Here is a 22,765-nt window from a genome sequence, read left to right on the forward strand (position 1 = left end):
AAAGACCTTGCTTTGAAATTAATGCATCACTTAAAATGCTAACCATTGTTAACAGGCTAGTAGAATCATGCAATGCAGACAAAAGCAGACAAGCATTAAAATATTTATTACACAATGAATGAAATGAATCTGTAGTTAGAGTATCAAAAATTATTCTGTAACAAATCAAACCAAATTTTAAGATGCCTTGAAGGAAACAGAGCACAAATTCAAAGTATGCTCCAACGGTAATAGCTGGCAACTTCCAGCATCTAATTTTAGTTGCCATTCAGCCAAAAAGAATAGACATTATCGAAGAAGCAAAATAAAGTGAAGACACATTACTAGAATACTCAATCTAAATAAACTGGTATACATTGTCCTTGAGATGAAGAAAAGTGGCAGAAACCAAGATTTTAAAATATCAAAAGGGAGCAGTTAAAATGATAAATTATTTGATTTGAATTTACAGGCGTGAAATGAGATGTGAGTTCCAGTTGTGATGATTCTAAATCTGACTATGTCCAAACCTGAATTTTTGGTTTCTCCATCAGATCACTCCAAAACAACCTATTAAAAAGCTACTAGGCTATATGGCAACAATTACAATCACCTAACCAGTGTTGCAAAGAAGTTCATCGCTCAAATTTAATAAACTTAATACTACAGAACACAAGACATCAGATCTTGACGCTCTACATTATACATATTATAAATAACACAAAAGCAAATCAATTATGCTGTGTTTGGCTTAAATAACTGCATGTTATAAATGAGTGAAATTTACCTAAAGGACCGACAGGCTTATGCCTGAAGCAACCCTGTTTATGTGCTTCCCCTATTGCTTCAAGTAATGCAGGCATGTTTTCTCCAAACCTTTTCAACTGGTTTGTTCTACTGGCTTTCAGTTCTTTGAGCCGCTCCTTCCTGGATTCAGCAGACTGTTTCACTTCTTTTTCTTCTTCTCTAGGGATATATAACATAGCTAATGCTACATTTGCAACATTCTTATATGTAAACTGAATGCAAGAAACACAGAAAAACTATTTTTATTGAAAAGGATTCTGAAATTTAAATTCACTTAATATAATGGTTGCTTCATTGTTGAACAATTCTGTTTATATAAGAATATTGGACTTGAATAAATAATTGTCTGTTTTCCGTCAGGTTCAAGAGCGTATATTTGCTGGGATTCAAAGCTTAGCATATTCTGTGTCAAGGGAATACAGTATTCTTTTTCCAGAATGTGGGAAATTGTATATCAAAAAGTTAAAAAAAAATCCTAAATTTTGCTAACATAAGGAACAGAGATCATTTAATCTATAATTAATAGGATGGCTGAACACCTTGAAAATTTTCAGATGATCAGACAGTGTGAGCATAGATTTGTAAATAGTAGGTCATGCCCAGTGAACTTGATTGCATTTTATTTTGAAGAGGTGACTAAAGTAGTGGACAATGTTTATGGATGTTAGTTGTATGGACTTCCTGAAGGCATTCAGTAAAAGTCCCTTGTAAGAGAATGTTAGCTAAAGTTGAAGCCCATGGAATTGAAGGCAAATTATTGACCTGGTTAGGAAATTGGCTGAACGATAGGGAGGTATATTGGGCAGGCACTCTAATTAGCAGGATGTGACTAGTGGTGTCCCTTAAGGATCTGTGTTGGGCCTCAACTATCCACCCTATCAACTTAGATAATGGAATAAAAGACCACATATCCAAATTTGCCAGTGACACAAAGATAGATAGCACTGTAAGCTGGAGGTGGAACCATAAAAATACAAAGAGATAGTGCTAGATTAAGTGAATGGAAAAAACTGTGGCAAATGGATTTCAATGTGGGCAAACGTGAGGTCATCCACTTTGGACAGAGTGCTTTCTAAATGGTGAAAAGCTAGCAACAGTGGGGGTCCAAAGAGACTAGGGTGCCCAAGTACATGGATCATTAGAATGTCATGAAAAGTACAGAAAATAATCAAAAAAGATTAATGGAATTCTCACTTTTATATCTATACAAAGCCCTGGTTAGACCACACTTAGTACTGCAAGCAGTTCCAGTCACCACACCTTAAGGCTGTGTTGGAGGGAGTGCAGCCTCGATTTACCAAAATGATACCTGAATTTCAAGGGTTAAATTACGAGGAGAGATTACAAAAGCTAGGATTGCACCCCCTGGAATTTAGAAAGTTAAGGAGTGATTTATCAAAGTTTTCAAGATATTCAGGGGAACAGATAACGTGGATAGACAGAAACTATTTCTGCTGGTTAGGGAGTGTAGGAATGGGAGCATAATCAAAAATTAGAGCTAAACCTTTCAGGAATGAAATTAGGAAGCACTTCTACACACAATGGGCTGAAATTTATACTCCTGCCGCCGAATGGGCTGTACGTCCCCGGCAATGGCGTCAGCTGCCTGTGCACAGGCGCTGACGCCATTTTTAAAGGGCTTTGAGTCCTACCATTAAATATAAATATTTAAAGGAACAGGTAATAAAAAAATTTAAATCCATTTTAATTGCTCCTCTTCTACAACCCCAAAAGCCATAAAATAACTAACCAACCTTCTCCCACCCCCCCCCCCCCCCCCCCCACCAAAACGCTTCCCTGGCCCACTTGACCAACCCCCACCCCACAAAGTACATAATCTATACAATTTTACCCTACCCACCATCCCCTGCACCAATGATATGACTTTTACCCCACTCTTCCACCTCCCTCCCCCACCACACTGAGAAAGTTCCCCCTCGTCCCCCCCACCCTCTGTTCCCTGGACGGGGATCCAAAAGCATGGGAGTGCCAGCCACCAGCATGAATATCACACCTGGACAAGTGGTAGGAACGTAAAGGTAACTAATTCAGTGATTTAAATTTATGTCAATATGTTAATGGCAGTCCCATCACCGAGTGGTGTGGGGGGGTGCCACCATGAGGCTTCTGTAAAATTCAGCCCAATGGGTGGTAGAAGTTTGGAACTCTTTTCCAGAAATGGAAATTGATGAGAGATCAATAGTTAATTTTAAATTGGAGATTAATGGATTTTTAGCCAAAGGTATTAAAGGTATATGGATTCAACTCACAAATCAGGCATGATCTCATTGAACTGTGAAACAGGCTCAAGGGTCTGAATGGCGTACTCCTACTTGTGACGTTTCCTCTTGGAACTTGATTTCTGCCTCAAAACAATATACTTTGTCCCCGATACCATACAAAATTGTTTTTAAATTAATAGAAAAATTCTCAGATTTTTGCTGATTCTTAATTCAAACCTCATTAACTGTTTATAAATGCTTTAGGTGGATAGCATGAGTGACTGATGTCAATATCTTAATGATAATGTGCTAACAAGTCTTCAAGTGGATCTCTGCTTGCAATAAAAAAAAGTAAGGTAATTAAAACACCAGAGAAGTTTGCAAAATAAAATGCATTTTTTTTAAAAGCCTGCACTCAAACAGTTTATGAATTCTAGCCCGAAAACAAATAATTCACGACTTCTATCCTTACTGACCAGCTCATGCCACAATATTTAGATTACACTTTTTTTCCTTCCAAGTTCAGTTATTTTCCATAATTCCAGCTCTGTGTAAGGCCTCATTGGAAATCTAGTGGAACCTTGAATTAGCTCAGCAGTACAAATCCAATTGTCAATATTGCCACTTTAACATTGCCATTTTTACAGTACATCATCATACATGGGTTTTAAATGTACTAAAGCTTAATATTTTCAATCCAAACTTATTTTGTATTATCTACACTGATAAGTTTGTCAATTTCATATTTGAATAATTACGGACAGAATGACACAAAATGTACAAAGTCATATGAGTGCTACACCTCAGTTATCAGTAATTTAAAAGCTATTGAATTATCTTATTGCCTATGTGATCATGCAGATAGCAATACTGTCTGATACTAGCAGTGACTACCTATATCAGTGACTTGTCTCTACTCTAAGTTACCAACCCAAGTTTATCCTGTTCATCTTTAGACTTGCTGATTGCATGTTGAAACTGTGCCAGCTGCTGGGAGGTAGTGACCTCTTGGTCCTCCAATGCTTTCAGCTGATTTTGCAGATTGCTAATTCTTTCCTGCCGCTCTCTGAGGTCAGCCTCTGAACTTTGATTTACACTGTTTTGAAATAAAATTGAAGCAAGTTATCATAGTGGTAAATATATTTGATAGAGAGAACAATTACAGTAACTACTGCTTAGTACCAAGTACAGAATTGTTCTGCTAAATTTGACAATTACATGGAAAATAAATAAATATGAAGTCAAATACAAGATTGGATTTATAGCTTGAAGTTAAAAACAACTTGCATTTATGAAGTATCCTTAGCATAGTAAAATGTTCTAAAGTGCTTCACAGTGTTATTAGACAAAATATGATGCTGAGCCATACAAGGGGATATTAAGACAGGTAATCAAAAGGTTAGTCAACGAGGTAGGCTTTAAGGAGTGGCTTATAGGAGGCATGAGCTGTGGAGAGGCAGAGAGGATTAGGGAGTGAGAGGCAGGGCCATGCAGGGAGTTGAAAACAAGGATGAGAATTTTAAAATCAAAGCATTGGGTTGTCTGGGAGCCAAGGTAGATCAGCAAGCACAGGACTGATCAGTGAACGATACCTGTGCAAGTTAGGATAAGGGCAGCAGAGTATGGATGAGGGTGCAAGTGGGATGCCAGCCAAAAGAGCATTGGAATAATGGAGTCTAGAGGTGACAAAGGTATGGATGAGGGTTTCAGCAGCGAATGAGCTGAGGCAGGACGGACATGGGCAGTGTTATGGAGGTGGAATAAGGCAATGACAGTGAAGAGGATACGGGTGCAGAAAGTCAGATCAGGGTCAAATAGAACTCTTAAAAAAAAAATGAAGACATAACTATTTGATTTACTCTAAAAGTCACCATATATATTCCTCAGAATAAAACTTGCTGATAATTCTTCCAAGACCATACAAATAATGCTCTCACCTATTTTGCAGTTCTTCAATTCTTCTCTGTAACTGGTCGTGGTCTTTTTCAAGTTGTTTCAACTGTGTCCTGTAGCGATGGAATGTTGCCTATAAGCAATATATTTGATAGAGAACACAATTACAGTAACTACTGCTTAGTACCAAGTACAGAATTGTTCTGCTAAATTTGACAATTACATGGAAAATAAATAAATATGAAGTCAAATACAAGATTGGATTTATAGCTTGAAGTTAAAAACAACTTGCATTTATGAAGTATCCTTAGCATAGTAAAATGTTCTAAAGTGCTTCACAGTGTTATTAGACAAAATATGATGCTGAGCCATACAAGGGGATATTAAGACAGGTAACCAAAAGGTTACAAATAAATTTGACTTATAAAATCTTGATTTCATCAGTGTAGAAACCTAAGCAAGCAAATAAAATCAAAGTACTAATTTTGAAAACTCAAACAAGAAGTGACATCTGAAGTAAACAGTAAAGACGGAAGAACACATTCCTCTATTATGCTTAGTCTTCCCAAGGACAGTATAAGCAATTTATTGCATCCTTCAGGTTGAGCTTTAGAGATTACTTTTTTGGGGGGAGGTGGGTGGTGGGAAAAAAAAGAGAGAAAAGGAAGAAACTTTTGTATTGGTTTGCAAGTTTTGGCCTTGCTTACATTAGTGCATTTAAAGCTAGTCGCTAGCATGGGGCTTGCATGCGTGTATGACGTTATCTGGTATGATATATTTGTCCTCTACTTTGAAGTAGTACAACCCATCTCCGAAGAACCAGCCGAATTCCTGGATCTTCTGGAAGAGGTTGTGAAGTAAACATGGGAGGTTAGTTTCTCCAAATGCGTGCCATAGATTAAAGGCCTGAACCCGACCCGAACCAGATGACATGTCGCTCTTCTGGATCCGACTTTCGGGCTCGGGTCGGGTCAGGGAGTCGCAAGGTAGGTAAAGGGAACATTCTGGTGGTCGGGTCAGGCTCGGGTCCGATGTGGTCCTGTTGGGTTCGGGTCAGGTTTTTTTTCCTGACCGGAGCAGGCCTTTGCCATAGATGGCAATGTTTAATGCAATCCATGCTCCTAGGAATTCTAAGGACAAGGCGAGGACAAGGGGAAGACTGGAATTCAGACCAACACATGGTAAAATAAGAAAGGAAAGTAGAAGATTTTTATCCATTTCCTAAATCTATGCTGAAAGCTGGTTAGACGGTACTCCAATCTGGAATGTGTTCCAATGCACTAAATTTTAGATTTGAGATGAAGCTGTTAACCATTTGAACTTTCCTAATGAACTGTATGTTATCCAATATATACACATCAAAAACATCGACACACAGTTTTACTGTACCTCATTAAAACTACTGACCTCAGTCTCTTTGCACGCTTTGTTTTTCCTTTGTACATCATCTTTTAAAGTCGTACATTGTGGTCGTAATACTTGTGCCTCTTCTGTAATCTTCTGTAACTGATTCTGAACTGCCTTAAAATGTTCTTCTGCCTCATTGACTTTAACCTACAGAGCAAGAGAATAAAATCAGTGTTTTAATTTTATCTTCAAACAAAAAGTGGTAATTTCTATACTTCAGTAGAAGCAATGTCTAAATGTAGACAATTGATTGTAGAAGCATAGAAAGATAAAGCGCAGGAGGCCATTCAGTCCATTGTGCCTGTGCCAGCTCTTTGGTAGAGATATACAATTAATTCCACTCCCCTGCTCTTTCCCATAGCCCGGCAAATTTATCCCCTTCAAGTATTTATCCAATTCCCTTAAATCCAAGTGTAAATTAGTCAAAACTTAGTCAGTAACATAGAAAAACAAAGTAAATGCCCAAGGAAATGAATGAAGCAAAATTGCGACCCACCTGCCATTCCTCTACTTTCTGATCATATTTAACACTGCGACTTTCTTCAGTTTTAATACGATCTTTTATTGGTTGCAGGTGCTTTTCAACTTCAATGACCTTATAATACAAAATTTTAAAAATGTACTCTTTTCCAGTTACAATTTCTAATTAAATTCCATGGGTCAAATTTTCTACTGTGCAGAGAACATGAGCAAGCTAAGAAAATTGCCACATGCTAGATTTTCAAATCCATGGAACCTATAATTTGTAAATGCAACATGTAATTATTTTTAAGTCTCTTTAACATGCCTAAAATTTGTGTGTTTACTCCATACCAAAATGCAAAACTGTAAAAACAAATGCATTTTTAATACAATTACAATTAATACAATTTTTAGTTTCGGTGACTGCAGCGTTGATAGCAACGGAGGTGCGTGAACGGGCTTACAGCTGAGAAGTCAATTTCAGCGTAAGTTTAAAAGTGAATTCCCTTTTGTTTTCGGAGGACCAGGGGACTGCTGGGTAAGGAAAAAGGTATATATTTGTGTGGTGGCTGTACCCGAGACACTACACGTGTAGTGTCTCCCACCCACCCTCCTCCTCTAACCAAAAAAAAAGGACTCTGGTGTGTTGATAAGGTAAACTTTTTATTTGGGAAGTTCTGTCCGTTGGATTGCTAACCTAACAAGTTTTGACTTTTTGTTTTTTTGGTTTTTCAGTAGATTTGTTGGGAATTTGGAATAGTGGGAATGGAGATTAAGGCAGTTGTATGTTCCTCCTGCAGAATGTGGGAGGTAAGGGTCGCCAAGAGTGTCCCTGCTGACTGCATCTGTGGGAAGTGCACCCAACTCCAGCTCCTCGAGAACCGCGTTAGGGAACTGGAGCTGGAGCAGGATGAACTTCGGATCATTCGGGAGGCGGAGGAGGTTATTGAGAGGAGTTATGGGGAGGTAGTCACACCTCAGGTAAAAGAAGTAGGTAGATGGGTTACCGTCAGGGGAAGGAGAGGGAACCAGCAGGCAGTGCAGGGATCCCCTGTGGCTGTTTCCCTCAACAACAGGTATACCGTTTTGGATACTGTTGCGGGGGACGACTTACCAGGGGTAAGCAATGGGGTACAGATATCTGGCACAGAGTCTGTCCCTGTTGCTCAGAAGGGAAGGGGGAAGAGGAGCAGAATATTAGTCATTGGGGACTCCATAGTTAGGGGAACAGATAGGAGGTTCTGTGGGAACGAGAGAGACTCACGGTTGGTATGTTGCCTCCCAGGTGCCAGGGTTCGTGATGTCTCGGATCGTGTTTTTGGGATCCTTAATGGGGAGGGGGAGCAGCCCCAAGTCGTGGTCCACATAGGCACCAACGACATAGGTAGGAAGAGAGATGGGGATTTAAGACAGAAATTTAGGGAGCTAGGGTGGAAGCTTAGAGCGAGAACAAACAGAGTTGTTATCTCTGGGTTGTTGCCCGTGCCACGTGATAGCGAAGCGAGGAATAGGGAGAGAGAGGAGTTGAACACGTGGCTGCAGGGATGGTGCAGGAGGGAGGGATTTGGTTTCCTGGATAATTGGGGCTCTTTCTGGGGTAGGTGGGACCTCTACAAACAGGATGGTCTTCACCTGAACCAGAGGGGTACCAATATCCTGGTGGGGGGAGGTTTGCTAGTGCTCTTCGGGGGGGTTTAAACTAATTCAGCAGGGGAATGGGAACCCAAATTGTAGTGCCAGTGTACAGGATGTTGAGAGTAGTGAGGTCAGGGATATGGTTACAAGGAAGCAAGAGGGCGCTGGCAAGCAAGAACCTGGTTTAAAGTGTGTCTATTTCAACGCCAGGAGCATCCGGAATAAGGTGGGTGAGCTTGCAGCATGGGTTGGTACCTGGGATCTCGATGTAGTGGCCATTTCGGAGACATGGGTAGAGCAGGGGCAGGAATGGATGTTGCAGATTCCGGGATTTAGATGTTTCAGTAAGAACAGAGAAGATGGTAAAAGAGGGGGGGTGTGGCATTGTTAATCAAGGAGAGTATTACAGCGACAGAAAGGACGTTTGAGGACTCGTCTACTGAGGTAGTATGGGCTGAGGTTAGAAACAGGAGAGGTGAGGTTACCCTGTTGGGAGTCTTTTATAGACCTCCGAATAGTTCCAGAGATGTAGAGGAAAGGATAGCGAAGATGATTCTCGACAGGGGTGAGAGTAACAGGGTAGTTGTTATGGGGGACTTTAACTTTCCAAATATCGACTGGAAATACTATAGTTCGAGTACTTTAGATGGGTCAGTTTTTGTCCAGTGTGTGCAGGAGGGTTTTCTGACACAGTATGTAGACAGGCCAACCAGGGGCGATGCCACATTGGATTTGGTACTGGGAAATGAACCCGGCCAGGTGTTAGATTTAGATGTAGGTGAGCACTTTGGTGACAGTGATCACAATTCGGTTAGGTTTACCTTAGCGATGGGCAGGGACAGGTATATACCTCAGGGCAAGAATTATAACTGGGGGAAAGGAAATTATGATGCGATTAGGCAAGATTTAGGATGCGTAGGATGGGGAAGGAAACTGCAGGGGATGGGAACAATCGAAATGTGGAGCTTATTCAAGGAGCAGCTACTGCGTGTCCTTGATAAGTATGTACCTGTCAGGCAGGGAGGAAGTTGTCGAGCGAGGGAGCCGTGGTTTACTAAAGAAGTTGAAGCGCTTGTCAAGAGGAAGAAGAAGGCATATGTTAGGATGAGACGTGAAGGCTCAGTTAGGGCGCTTGAGAGCTACAAGCTAGCCAGGAAGGATCTAAAGGGAGAGCTAAGGAGAGCAAGGAGAGGACACGAGAAGTCATTGGTGGATCGGATCAGGGAAAACCCTAAGGCTTTCTATAGGTATATCAGGAATAAAAGAATGACTAGAGTTAGATTAGGGCCAATCAAGGATAGTAGTGGGAAGTTGTGTGTGGAATCAGAGGAGATAGGGGAAGTGTTAAATGAATATTTTGCGTCAGTATTTACAGTAGAGAAAGAAAATGTTGTTGAGAATACTGAGATTCAGGCTACGAGGCTAGATGGGATTGAGGTTCACAAGGAGGAGGTGTTAGCAATTTTGGAAAGTGTGAAAATAGATAAGTCCCCTGGGCCAGATGGGATTTATCCTAGGATTCTCTGGGAAGCTAGGGAGGAGATTGCAGAGCCTTTGTCCTTGATCTTTATGTCGTCATTGTCGACAGGAATAGTGCCGGAAGACTGGAGGATTGCAAATGTTGTCCCCTTGTTCAAGAAGGGGAGTAGAGACAGCCCTGGTAATTATAGACCTGTGAGCCTCACTTCGGTTGTGGGTAAAATGTTGGAAAAGGTTATAAGAGACAGGATTTATAATCATCTTGAAAAGAATAAGTACATTAGAGATAGTCAGCACGGTTTTGTGACGGGTAGGTCGTGCCTCACAAACCTTATTGAGTTTTTCGAGAAGGTGACCAAACAGGTGGATGAGGGTAAAGCAGTGGATGTGGTGTATATGGATTTCAGTAAGGCGTTTGATAAGGTTCCCCACGGTAGGCTATTGCAGAAAATACGGAAGTATGGGGTTGAAGGTGATTTAGAGCTTTGGATCAGAAATTGGCTAGCTGAAAGAAGACAGAGGGTGGTGGTTGATGGCAAATGTTCATCCTGGAGTTTAGTTACTAGTGGTGTACCGCAAGGATCTGTTTTGGGGCCATTGCTGTTTGTCATTTTTATAAATGACCTGGAAGAGGGTGTAGAAGGGTGGGTTAGTAAATTTGCAGATGACACTAAGGTCGGTGGAGTTGTGGATAGTGCCGAAGGATGTTGTAGGGTACAGAGAGACATAGATAGGCTGCAGAGCTGGGCTGAGAGATGGCAAATGGAGTTTAATGCGGAAAAGTGTGAGGTGATACACTTTGGAAGGAGTAACAGGAATGCAGAGTACTGGGCTAATGGGAAGATTCTTGTTAGTGTAGATGAGCAGAGAGATCTTGGTGTCCAGGTGCATAAATCACTGAAGGTTGCTAACCAGGTTAATAGGGCTGTCAAGAAGGCATATGGTGTGTTAGCTTTTATTAGTAGGGGGGTCGAGTTTCGGAGCCACGAGGTCATGCTGCAGCTGTACAAGACTCTGGTGAGACCGCAGCTGGATTATTGCGTGCAGTTCTGGTCACCGCATTATAGAAAGGATGTGGAAGCTATGGAAAGGGTGCAGAGGAGATTTACTAGGATGTTGCCTGGTATGGAGGGAAGGTCTTACGAGGAAAGGCTGAGGGACTTGAGGTTGTTTTCGTTGGAGAGAAGGAGGAGGAGAGGTGACTTAATAGAGACATATAAGATAATCAGAGGGTTAGATAGGGTGGATAGTGAGCGTCTTTTTCCTCGGATGGTGATGGCAAACACGAGGGGACATAGCTTCAAGTTGAGGGGTGATAGATATAGGACAGATGTGAGAGGTAGTTTCTTTACTCAGAGAGTAGTAAGGGCGTGGAATGCCCTGCCTGCAGCAGTAGTAGATTCGCCAACTTTAAGGGCATTTAAGTGGACATTGGATAGACACATGGATGAAAATGGAATAGTGTAGGTCAGATGGTTTCACAGCTCGGCGCAACATCGAGGGCCGAAGGGCCTGTACTGCGCTGTAATATTCTAATTCTAATTAATTGTGGAGGTCAGATTTATATTCTGGCTTTCACATTTGAGAGGATGAACACCTGATTAGTTCTAATGAAACAAATATTATTACTGTCTTATATATAGCACATACAATGCATAACAAAATACTTGGTAGCACTATTTGACCCATCGTTTCAACCTTTTGCATTTGAGCTAAACCATATATTATACTACATAGCACATACTGGCCAAAGATTGTTCACACTCGGCTATGCACGACACACACACCCAGGTTGCAGAACATGAAACAGATGCAGCAAATTTTGATATTTCACACCTGTTCATCACATATGCTTAACAAAATTCACTTCAACTATCCATCGATTATGATCACCACAACAAGGGGTACAAGTCACATCATGTCAGGTATAAACAATTATGAACTGCAATATGAAAAGTCAGTCAAGCAGTACACATACAGTAAGAATTCATTGGCTTCATGATTTATATCTTTCTACATATTTTTTTAAATACCACACAATAGCATAAGAGACTACATGATCTAAAGTTTATAAGGGATGAAAAGATTACTTGAACATGACTGCAATGCTTTTGCTAAATTTACAGGAAATCCAACACAAATTCTACTTTGACCTACTGAATATAAAATTTTACTTGAAAATAAATAGACAACCTTCACTATCAGAATAAGTTGCAGTACTTTATTTACAACAGGGAAATACTTTCAATAATGCCCAAGAGGGATTTTTTAAAAAATCATTGGTCATGACAATACAGGAAGACGCCTTTTGTTCCATCAAGTCTGTGCTGGTGTTTTTTTCCACATTAGCCACTTAAAAGAACACAAGAAATAGGAGCAGAAGTAGACCGTATGGCCCGTCAAGCCTGCTCCACCATTCAGTACGATCACGGCTGATCTCGAGCTTCAACTTCACTTTTCACCCACTCTCCATATCCCTTGATTCCGAGACACCAAAAATCTGTCCATCCCAGCTTTAAATGCATTCAACGATGGAGCATCCACAACCCTCTGGGGTAGAGAATTCCAAAGCTTCACAATCCTTTGAGTGAAGTGAATCTTTGGAATTCTCATTTCCTGCAATATTATTCTTTTTCAAGCAATTGACTAATTTTCTGTTTAAATACTTCTACTCATCTTGGAATTTTTGGTTAAAGCTCTTTAGAGCTTGGTTCAAATCCATTTCATTAAAGCAGAAGCAATCTTCTACTACCATTAAGACACCAGCATTACTAGTTGCTATTAATTGTAGCATAGCTGGCCCATTGACAGCCTAATTGGACACCATGAACTTGAAGAAGAAAGTCACTGGATCACGTTATCAATCCAACAACACATCAGTACTATCAGGCCCTTACGAGAACCTCATGTCCCATATCAACAGGGCACATTTCCTTCCCAGGCTCTGCAGAGGCAAGTGTCCAACTAATAAATAACCCAAAAAAGGTAGGAAATGTGAGGTTGGTCTGTTAAGGGACAAATATATTTCACAACCATCACTACTATCATCTGCCATCTATGTTTGTGTGACAATTTATACACAAGAAAAAAAAAAGTATTGATCCTGATCCTAACATCTTCTCCCCCCCCCCCCCCCCACAGAAATTACAATTTCAAATTGCTCACCAATGCCCATGCCATCTGATTCCTAAGTTGTTCCAGTTTCTCCTGTAGTTCATTCAGTGAAGAAAGGCTTTTATAACGGTCTTCCTTTTGCTTAACTTGATCCTTTAGCTCAGATAGGTTCTTTTTAAAAGATTGAAATCACACAAAATACAAATTACAAAAACTGTATATTGAAGTACAAAGAGGGTACATTTCCATTTTCCAAATCACTACTAATGGACTGAACCGTGAATCAAAACATATGTAAATAAATTATATTTTAAGTAATATTCATTATATAAAAGGACAAAGTGTCTGCAGTGGTATGTAAGGCAATGAAACATGGTTGTGTTGAGATGTTACCAGCTTGAAAATGCAAAGCTATGATTTTGTCACATCAAATCTAAAATCTGGCAGCATCTTGGTATGTGCTGTTATGCTATTCTATATATTTTATTTTGCCAAATATATGAAAAACAAAGTCAGGCAGGTATTAACAAATCAAATGTAATCTTTGATTACAAAGCTAATTTTTATTTGTAGGACAATTATTTGAAATGATTTGAGTCAAGTGGTGAGCAGTTGTGAAAGCATAGCTTATTAAAAAGAACAGTTGACATGGATTTAGGAAAGGGAGGATCTCATGCCTGACATCAACAAAGCACACTTACTTCCAAGACTCTACAGAAACAACTAATAAATTATTTCAAAGAGGCAGACAGTATGAAATGGGTGGCATAAGGGAGAAATACATTTGAATTATTCCCTCTTCAACCAAAGATTTTCAATATCAACGACAGCTGTCAGGGGAACTATAGTCCATATTGTCTTAGATTTTCAGGAAACTTTTGACAATGTTACATGAGCAATTAGCAGGTAAGGTAAGGATACATAGAATATGAAGCAAAGTATGAATGAGTACAAACAAATTGGCTTAAAAGGGATGGAAAAGAGGGTCGCAATATACACTATCTCATCAATTTGAAAGACATGAAAGTACCTCAGGTAGGTCTTCTGGTCCTTGATAATGCCAAGAATATTTCTGATTCAAGATTTTATGTTTGATAGCTAATTTTTAAGTTTGAATATCAATAGTGGTTGTACTATTTGCATGACATCAGAAGGATTAAACTTTTGGTAAACTGAGCCAACGGGTGGCAAATGCAGCTCTATATAAATGCATGATGATTATTATGGCAGAAAAGAACCAAAAAGCAGAACATGATACAAGCAGCAGAACAGTAAAAAAGTGATTAAGGGATTATGGGGATAGGTCTACGAAACATTACAATAACCATAATAGGGTTGAAAAACATAAAACTGAGGAGCTTTTTGCTATTTTACAGTTTCCTTATTCAAGTGAACACATTTTTCATGAGCGCCCTATTACAAAGTTAATCTCCATGTTTTTCAAAGACAGGAGAGCTAAGCAGTTCTTAGAAAGAGCCAACACGGACTTGATGGGCCAATGGTGCTGTAAACATTCTATGATTCGATCCTATGTGGAGAACAGTTGCCAGTTTATGACCTGAAAATCTGCCAAGTGTCTAAAGGAGGCATTTCACAGGAAAGTAGACAGATAGGTTATCTGAACAGGTCATGATACCACGAACAATTCTAGTCTGTTGAGGATATGACTTAATTATTGCACAGAAATTAAGAGGAATCCAGTTACCCTATCCAAGTTCAGACCAGAAATAAAACCCAAAACGTTGAAAACACTCAGCCGGTCAGCAGCATCTGCCAAGAAATCATATAGCAGCTGACATTTCAAGTGTAACCCATTCCTCAGTTGAGTCAGCAGGCTTGTGTTTTCTTGACAGATGCTGCCCGACCTGCGAAGCATCTCCAGCGGTTTCCGTTTTAGCTTGATTTTCAGCATCTGCAGCATTTTGCCTTTTATTCAAGCTCAGACCAGCTTTTATTTGACTTGTCCAGGTGAAAACAGGACAACAGAAAAACTTGAAAACCAGTATGATCAGGAGCTTATCTCTGCACATCAGGGCGGCACAGTGGCTAGCTCCTCAGCCACACAGCTCCAGCGACCCGGGTTCCGTTATGGGTACAGCCTGTGCGGAGTTTGCAAGTTCTCCCTGTGACTGCGTGGGTTTTCGCCGGGTGCTCCGGTTTTGTCCCACAGCCAAAGACTTGCAGGTTAATAGGTAAATTGGCCATTGTAAATTGCCCCTAGTGTAGGTAGATGGGAGGAGAATGGTGGGGATGTGGTAGGGAATATGGGATTAATGTAGGATTAGTATAAATGGGTGGTTGTTGGTCGGCACAGACTCGGTGGGCCGAAGGGCCTGTTTCAGTGTTGTATCTCTAAATAAATTTTAAAAAATAAATCAGCTGAACTCTTAATTTTTTTTTTAAAGATTTCTTTCTGCCTATCCCCCCACCCCCCCCCCCCCCCAACCCCCACCCATCCACTAACCAACACTATACAAAATAAGACTTGCAGGAACAGCAGAGAAAGGGTTTCAGGACTTCAAATATTTCTTACTCAAATTAAATCAAATTTAATGTTAGAATGTGCCAATTATACTGTACAGAGCTTGCTACCAGCATACTTACTTTAAACTGCGACGGTAAAACATGGACATGATATACACCAACAAAATGTAATTATAGACTGATAGAAAGAAACTCTTCACAAAAAAAACAAAACATACATTGAACTACTGGATGGAGTAAAGGCACCAAATACCTTAGAATCACTTAAGAAATAATCAACAGAAAGACCAAAGGAATGATTAAGATCCAAAGTGAAGATGCAGTTACATGTTTGAGTGGCACAACATTAATTAGAACAAAAGGGAGCTGTACACACTTTCACTTACTTCATCTTGTTTTTCAATTTTTTCATTGGTTAATGCCTTTGTTTGCATGATATAGGAATAATCGTCTCGCATCTGTTCTAGCTGAGTAGCTTTCATAAAGAACTTTAAAAAAAGACATAATTGGTTTCTTCAAATTAAAATTCCTATTTTGAATGAATGCTGAAAATGTTTAGGGTAGGAGGAAGAAAGGAAAAACTTGCATTTATGTAGTGCATTGTAAGATTCTTGAGGACATACTAAAGTGCTTAAAAAGCAATGTTTTGAAGTGGAGTCATTATCAGCATGCAGACAAATACAAAAGTCCAATTGCATACAACTAGGCCTCATAAATACAAAATATATGAATAGCCAGGAAATTGATTTGGTATTAAGAGCTGGAGCTTTCCCACTGGCAAGTAAATGTAGTTGATAAAAGTCACAAAGTATTTAGCCAAAGATTTGACCTTAAGGTCAACACATCACAGTTCTTCAATTACAAGATAATGGCCAGAATTTTACGCCATCCCAGCGAGCCAAATGATGGAATGGGGGAGAGTGGCGTAAAATTGAGTGGGAGGCTCCGGGAGGCCTTCGTGACCTGCTCCACCCCACTATATGTGGGCCAGGAGAGGGGGGCAGAGGGGAAGGGGGGACGCGAGAAACGGGCCGCCCGCCCCAGACCAAACAAGGCCCTGAAGTGGCTACTTCAGGGCCTTCGCCCATCTCCACGGGGATTTTACCCATGACAAGCAGGCGTCCGGGAGACGTGAAACGCCGCCCAGTGAAACTGGTGGCATCCCAGCACACCATGGGTGGGGCCCGGACAAACGGGTATAGTGTGCCCGATTGAGGGTTGCTCCGACTACCCCAACCACCCTCAGGACCCGAAACGCACCCCCCCCTCCCCAAACGACCATTCTTGCCTCACCGTGGAGTGACCAATTACCCCGGCGAGGCAACCCTAAATTACCTGGACTCCTGGCTCCATGTCCTCTGCTGGGCTGCAGTCCCAGCAGAGGCCACCACTCCCTGTGGCGCTGCAGGGACTACAAGCTGCCGGCTCAATGACTGGTTGGCAGCTTAATGAGACAGGACTTCCTCCCTCAAGCGGATGGAAGTCCCGCCTCTGAACAATTAAAGCCCAGGGACCCGTAAGATGCGGGACGGATCCTCTGAGCCGGGAACAGCGGGTTCGCCACTGAATTTTACATCAGTGGCCAGCTCCCATCTGCCCGACGTAAAATCCAGCCCAATGTGTATTTTGCAAATGGATTTCGACAATGGTGAACATTTATATAGCCCCTTCATCACAGAAACAGACCACAGACCAATGTGTTTCATACGATCATAATCAGACAAAAGTGGATACCAAGCCAAAAGAGGAGATATTAAGATTGGTGGCTTGGTTAAAGTTGTGGAGTACACAGTATAGGGTGACAATTCCAGATTGTGGGGCCTATAAAGCTAAAGGCATGGCCATCAACGATGGGGTGGGGATTGTACAAAAGGCTATAGTCAGAGGAACGGAGAGTTTGGGAGCTGGTGGCTGGTGTTGTATGGCTAGATGAGGTTAATCAATAAAGGAGGGCAAGGCCATGAAGCGAATGTAGGCATTAGTTTTTTTTTAGTTTTAGAGATACAGCACTGAAACAGGCCCTTCGGCCCACCGAGTCTGTGCCAACCATCAACCACCCATTTATACTAATCCTACACTAATTCCATATTCCTACCACATCCCCATCCCTATATTTCCCTACCACCTACCTATACTAGGGGCAATTTATAATGGCCAATTTACCCATCAACCTGCAAGTCCTTGGCATGTGGGAGGAAACCGGAGCACCTGGAGGAAACCCACGCAGACACAGGGAGAACTTGCAAACTCCACACAGACAGTACCCAGAATTGAACCCGGGTCGCTGGAGCTGTGAGGCTGCGGTGCTAACCACTGCGGCACTGTGCCGCCCTAGGGTATCATAAGCTAATATTGAGCAAGGATAGGGGTGTTAAGAGATGCCAGACTTGGTTTGGGATCAGGTATGGACAAGGTACAGTGGCCAACTTCAGGCAGTGTCCCAAAGTTGTGAAAGGGAAAGAGACTGCTTAAGAATTTTTGCTGCCAACTGAGTGATTCCCCACTGGAAGGTACGCATGTGAACTTTGGGCAAGGGAGAAAATTGGAGAAAAATGTTCTCTTGCATTCCAAATAATCTACCACCGCTCAACATCTAGGCTCGTGCAGCAATGCAATAGTGTAATGTTTCAGACAAGTTTGGTCAAATATGCTGGTTCATGAACCAAGAAAAATATTTTACTCACTCTTCACTGCTTTTCAATTATCAGATGTTTTATTAATAGGGTGATTATTAGATTATGTCCAGATTTATAATGCAAACTGCTTAAATAAACCTCACATTGCAATTACACTCAGTGCAGTGCCTCTTCTGACAATCACCACTGGCAGGACAGTGCCATTACAGTGGATGATAGAATGAAGCAAAGTTTCACAAGTTCACATAAGCAACTGCCATTACAAACGTGGAAATAGTAATCTAAAATGGAAATATATATTAAAAAAGGACACTTTAAAATGGGGACTGAATTGTATGCACGCCATGGACCTATTATTCCCTATCCTTTAACCTGTCTTCAAGTTCCCCTCCAAATCAAAATCCACCTTGACTTGGAAATATATCACCATTCCTTCGCTGTCGCTGAGCCAAAATCCTGGAACTCCCTCCCCAATAGTACTGTGGTGTACCTACACTACATGGACTGCAGCAATTCAAGAAAGCAGTTCACCACCACCTTCTCAAGGGCAATTAGGGGTTGGCAATAAATGCCAGCCTTGCCAGCAATGCCCACATCCCATGAAGTAATTAAAAAAAGTAAAGACTATGCTTGTTCTTAACCCCCAAATGCAATGCTACAGGAGACTGATTAGTTACTGTTCCTCCCTTTCTGAACAAAGACACTACCAGTCTGTATACAAGTGTAGACACTAGACAGTGAAGATAATCCTTTAAACCCCAATCCTTAGTGATCCAGGACTTGGTCAGGATTGCACATTATTGGCCTTTCTAAAAATAAACACTTATTCTACATCATCTATTCACTTTTTAAAATAAAATATCCAATATTTTAGCATCAAGTATTATGAAAGCATGAAGCCAAATTCATAAGAAATTTTGATTACAATTTTACTTGAATAATTGAGATTAAATGTTTCGATCGACCGAGTTAGCTAAACGCAGCCTTGGCAACTGTAACCAGGCCGTAGCGTGCCACAGCATCTCAAGTTAGGGAAAGATAATTAGATTTCGAGCAATCCCTGCTGGAAATGTGCATGCGTGCAAAGACAGTGGCCTACTCCTGCTCCTAATTTGTATGTTCGTATGACGGGATCTTGTTCAGCTGCATATTTCTCACTCTCTCCTCCCTCACATACCACAGCCAAATAGCCTGCCAACATTCAGATAAGAAAAAATTTCCACTTGTTGAAACATTGTAGGTTACTTGGTAAGGAACAGTACTCTAGCTATGAGTCAAATAATTTTGGAGGAGGAGGAGGAACGGGGAGTAAACTGGCATAATTTACTGCTTCACAGTTCTGAAATATATTGCATAACATTCAATAGTAACATCACAAGATGTCTCAGAGTACAAAATGTGCGTACTTCCACAAGAGTGAGGGCTTCCAGTTTCAAAAGGTTATATACAAGACTAAACAAGCTGGAATATGAATAAAGTCCTTGCCTATACCAACTACTCGATAATCTTACTGCAAGAACAGTTAACTAAATTTAACTGGTGGCTCTTAAAGATCAAAAGCAAATGTCATTATACCCAACTTACTATTGGTATTGCATAAATAGGGTAAATATACTGCTTTTTTGGTACAATGTACATCATTCTGCATTAAAAATGTTTATATTTTCAGCTATCACAATATCTCCACACATACAACACAACTTACCTTATATTTATCTGCTTCACTTTTGGATTGCAAGAAATGTTTGCTCATTTCTTGTGTTAAAATTGACACTGGGTTATCCACCTGTATAGAAATAGAGCTGCATTAGTAAATAGGTTATCTGCACCTCATTATGACCTATTGCCCTCTTTGCCAAGTATTTGTGCTTTGGGTAGTCTAATTCCCTACAGAATTTAATTAGTTTTGACAGAAACTATCGCATATATTTGAAATCATCGGGAAAAGCAACATTGCTGTGCAAACAACCACCCAGCATAATCCTTCTACAGTCATGATCTTTTTCTTGGTCTCGCTTAAGACGCATTAAAGCATTAGCTAAAAGTCAACTTGCAGTACAGAGAGTGAACCTTATTGGTTAGCAGTGTTTGAGAAAATTTCAAATGTGTAATATAAATGGTACCAGGATAGACAGACAGGGAGAGAGGGGGTAGAGAATCAAACATGCAGCCCGACTACTATGTGCTAACAAATCTAGGCTGGGGAAAACAACAAAAGGGGATAGAAAAGCCAATCAAGTAGTGGAAGCCTTCAAAGCTGAGCCACATTAACCTCAATTCCACAAAGTCCATATTCACTAAGAAAAGGCAATGATTTTGTCTTCCAATTAAACTTTCATATTCTATGGCCATAAAAAAGTAATAAGGCCGGACTCTTGCCAAAATTTCTACATATATTTTTAGGCCTGTTTTTACGCATAGATAGCTTTATGTAGTTTTTCCCCCAGAGTGAGTAGTTTTGATTCTGAGAAGTCTTTGGTGAACAGGTAACTAAAACTCGTGTATGGAAAGCAGCATTTGTTGCAATAATGATACTAATATAACCACAATTGTTTTGTGGACCTCTGCTAACAACAGGGCTGATTAACAACCCAAAGGATTATCTGGTGGAGGCAGAAGGCATGCCTGGAGGTATTAAATGAATACTTTGCATCTGTCTGTCTTCACTGAGGAAGATACAAGAATCTCCCAGAACTAGAGGTCCAAGGGATTAGGGGGAATAAGGAATTGAAGGAAATTAGTATTAGTAAGGCAGCTGTATTGGAGAAATTAATGGGGCTAAAGGTCGATAAGTCACCAGGACCTGATATTCTACATCCCAGAGTGTTGAAAGAGGTACCTATGGAGGTAGTGGATGCATTGATGAACCATCTTCCAAAATTCTATAGATTCTGGAACAGTTCCTGCAGATTGGAAAGTAGCAAATGTCACCCCACTATTTAAGAATGGAGGGAGAGAAAACAGGGAACTACAGACCTGTTAGTCTTACATCAATCGTTGGGAAAATGCTAGAATGTATTCTAAAAGGATGTGATAAATGAACACTTGGATAATAATGATCTGATTGGGCAAAGTCAACATGGATTTATGAATGGGAAATCATGTTTGACGAACCTGTTGGGAGTTGTTTTGAGGATGTTACTTACATAATTGATAAAGGGGAGTCGGTGGATGGGGTATACTTGGATTTTCAAAAGGCCTTTGATAAAGTCCCCCACAGGAGATTGGTTAGCAAAATTAAAGCACATGGAATAGCAGGTATATACTGGCATGGATTAAGGATTGGTTAACAGGCAGAAAGCAAGAGTAGGAATAAGCAGGTCATTCTCACATTGGCAGGCTGTGACTAGTGGGGTACCGCAGGGATCAGTGCTTGGGCCCCAGCTGTTCACAATCTATATCAATGATTTGGATGTGGGGACCAAATGTAGTAGTTCCAAGTTTGCGGATGACACAAAACTAGGTGGGAATGTGTGTTATGATGATGATGATGCAAAGCGGCTTCAAGGAGATTTGGATAGACTTAGTGAGTTGGCAAGAATGTGGCAGAACCATAGAAAATAGGAGCAAGAGTAGGCCATTCAGCCCTTTGAGCCTGCTCCGCCATTCATGATGGTCATTCAACTCAGTAACCTGTTCCTGCTTTTGCCCCATATCCTTTGATCCCTTTGAACCCAAAAGCTATATCTAACTCCTTCTTGAAAACATACAATGTTTTGGCCTCAACTGCTGTCTGTGGTAGCGAATTCCACAGGCTCACCACTCTCTCTGGGTGAAGAGATTTCTCCTCATCTCAGTCCTGAAAGGTTTACCCCATATCCTTAGACTATGACCCTGGTTCTGGACGCCCCCACCATTGGGATCATCCTTCCTGCATCTGCCCTGTCAAGTCCTGTGAGAATTTTATAGGTTTCTATGAGATCCCCCGTCACACTTCTGAACTCCAGCGAATATAATCCTAACTGACTCATACGTCAATCCCGCCATCCCAGGAATCAGTTTGGTAAACCTTCACTGCACTCACTCTATAGCAAGAAAATCCTTCCTCAGATAAGGAGACCAAAACTACACACACTATTCCAGGTGTGGCCTCACCAAGGCCCTGTATACTTGCAGCAAGACATCCCTGCTCCTGTACTCGAATCCTCTCACTATGAAGGCCAACATACCACTTGCCTTTTTTACCGCCTGTTGCACCTGCATGTTTACCTTCAGCGACTGGTGTACGAGAACACCCAGGTCTTGTTGCATATTCCCTCTCTGTTTATAGCCGTCCTGTTTTTGCTACCAAGTGGATAACCTCACATTTATGCACATGATACTACATCTGCCATGCATTTGCCCACTCACTCAACTTGTCCAAATCACCCTGAAGCCTCTCTGCATGGCAGAGAGCCTCCTCACAACTCACCCTCCCACCCAGTTTTGTGTCATCTGCAGATTTGGAGATATTACATTTAGTTCCCTCATCTAAATCGTTAATATATATTGTGAATAGCTGTGGTCCTAGCACCGATCCCTGCGGTACCCCACTAGTCACTGCTGCCATTTGGAAAAAGACCCATTTATCCCTACTCTTTGTTTCCTGTCTGCAACCAATTTTCTATTCATCGCAATACACTACCCCCAATCCCATGCGCTTTAATT

At 41.0% G+C, this 22,765-nt stretch overlaps 1 protein-coding gene across 3 annotated transcripts in view; it reads right to left on the minus strand.

Annotated features, from left to right (window-relative positions):
* Positions 1-19,905, minus strand: part of LOC137356988 (structural maintenance of chromosomes protein 6-like) — a 67,102-nt gene extending 47,197 nt beyond the window's left edge. For all 3 annotated transcript variants that reach the window (XM_068022903.1, XM_068022922.1, XM_068022914.1), the window contains exons 1-8: positions 19,824-19,905; positions 15,869-15,970; positions 13,050-13,169; positions 6,805-6,903; positions 6,309-6,455; positions 4,946-5,034; positions 3,940-4,104; positions 767-945 (exon numbers count right to left, since the gene is read on the minus strand). In XM_068022903.1, the coding sequence (XP_067879004.1) occupies positions 767-945; positions 3,940-4,104; positions 4,946-5,034; positions 6,309-6,455; positions 6,805-6,903; positions 13,050-13,169; positions 15,869-15,970; positions 19,824-19,871 (949 nt within the window). In that variant the 5' untranslated portion in view covers positions 19,872-19,905. The remainder of the gene's footprint in view (positions 1-766; positions 946-3,939; positions 4,105-4,945; positions 5,035-6,308; positions 6,456-6,804; positions 6,904-13,049; positions 13,170-15,868; positions 15,971-19,823) is intronic.
* Between the last annotated feature and the right edge of the window lie 2,860 nt (positions 19,906-22,765).

Source organism: Heterodontus francisci, chromosome 3 (genome assembly GCF_036365525.1).
Source record: "Heterodontus francisci isolate sHetFra1 chromosome 3, sHetFra1.hap1, whole genome shotgun sequence".
Taxonomy (NCBI): domain Eukaryota; kingdom Metazoa; phylum Chordata; class Chondrichthyes; order Heterodontiformes; family Heterodontidae; genus Heterodontus; species Heterodontus francisci.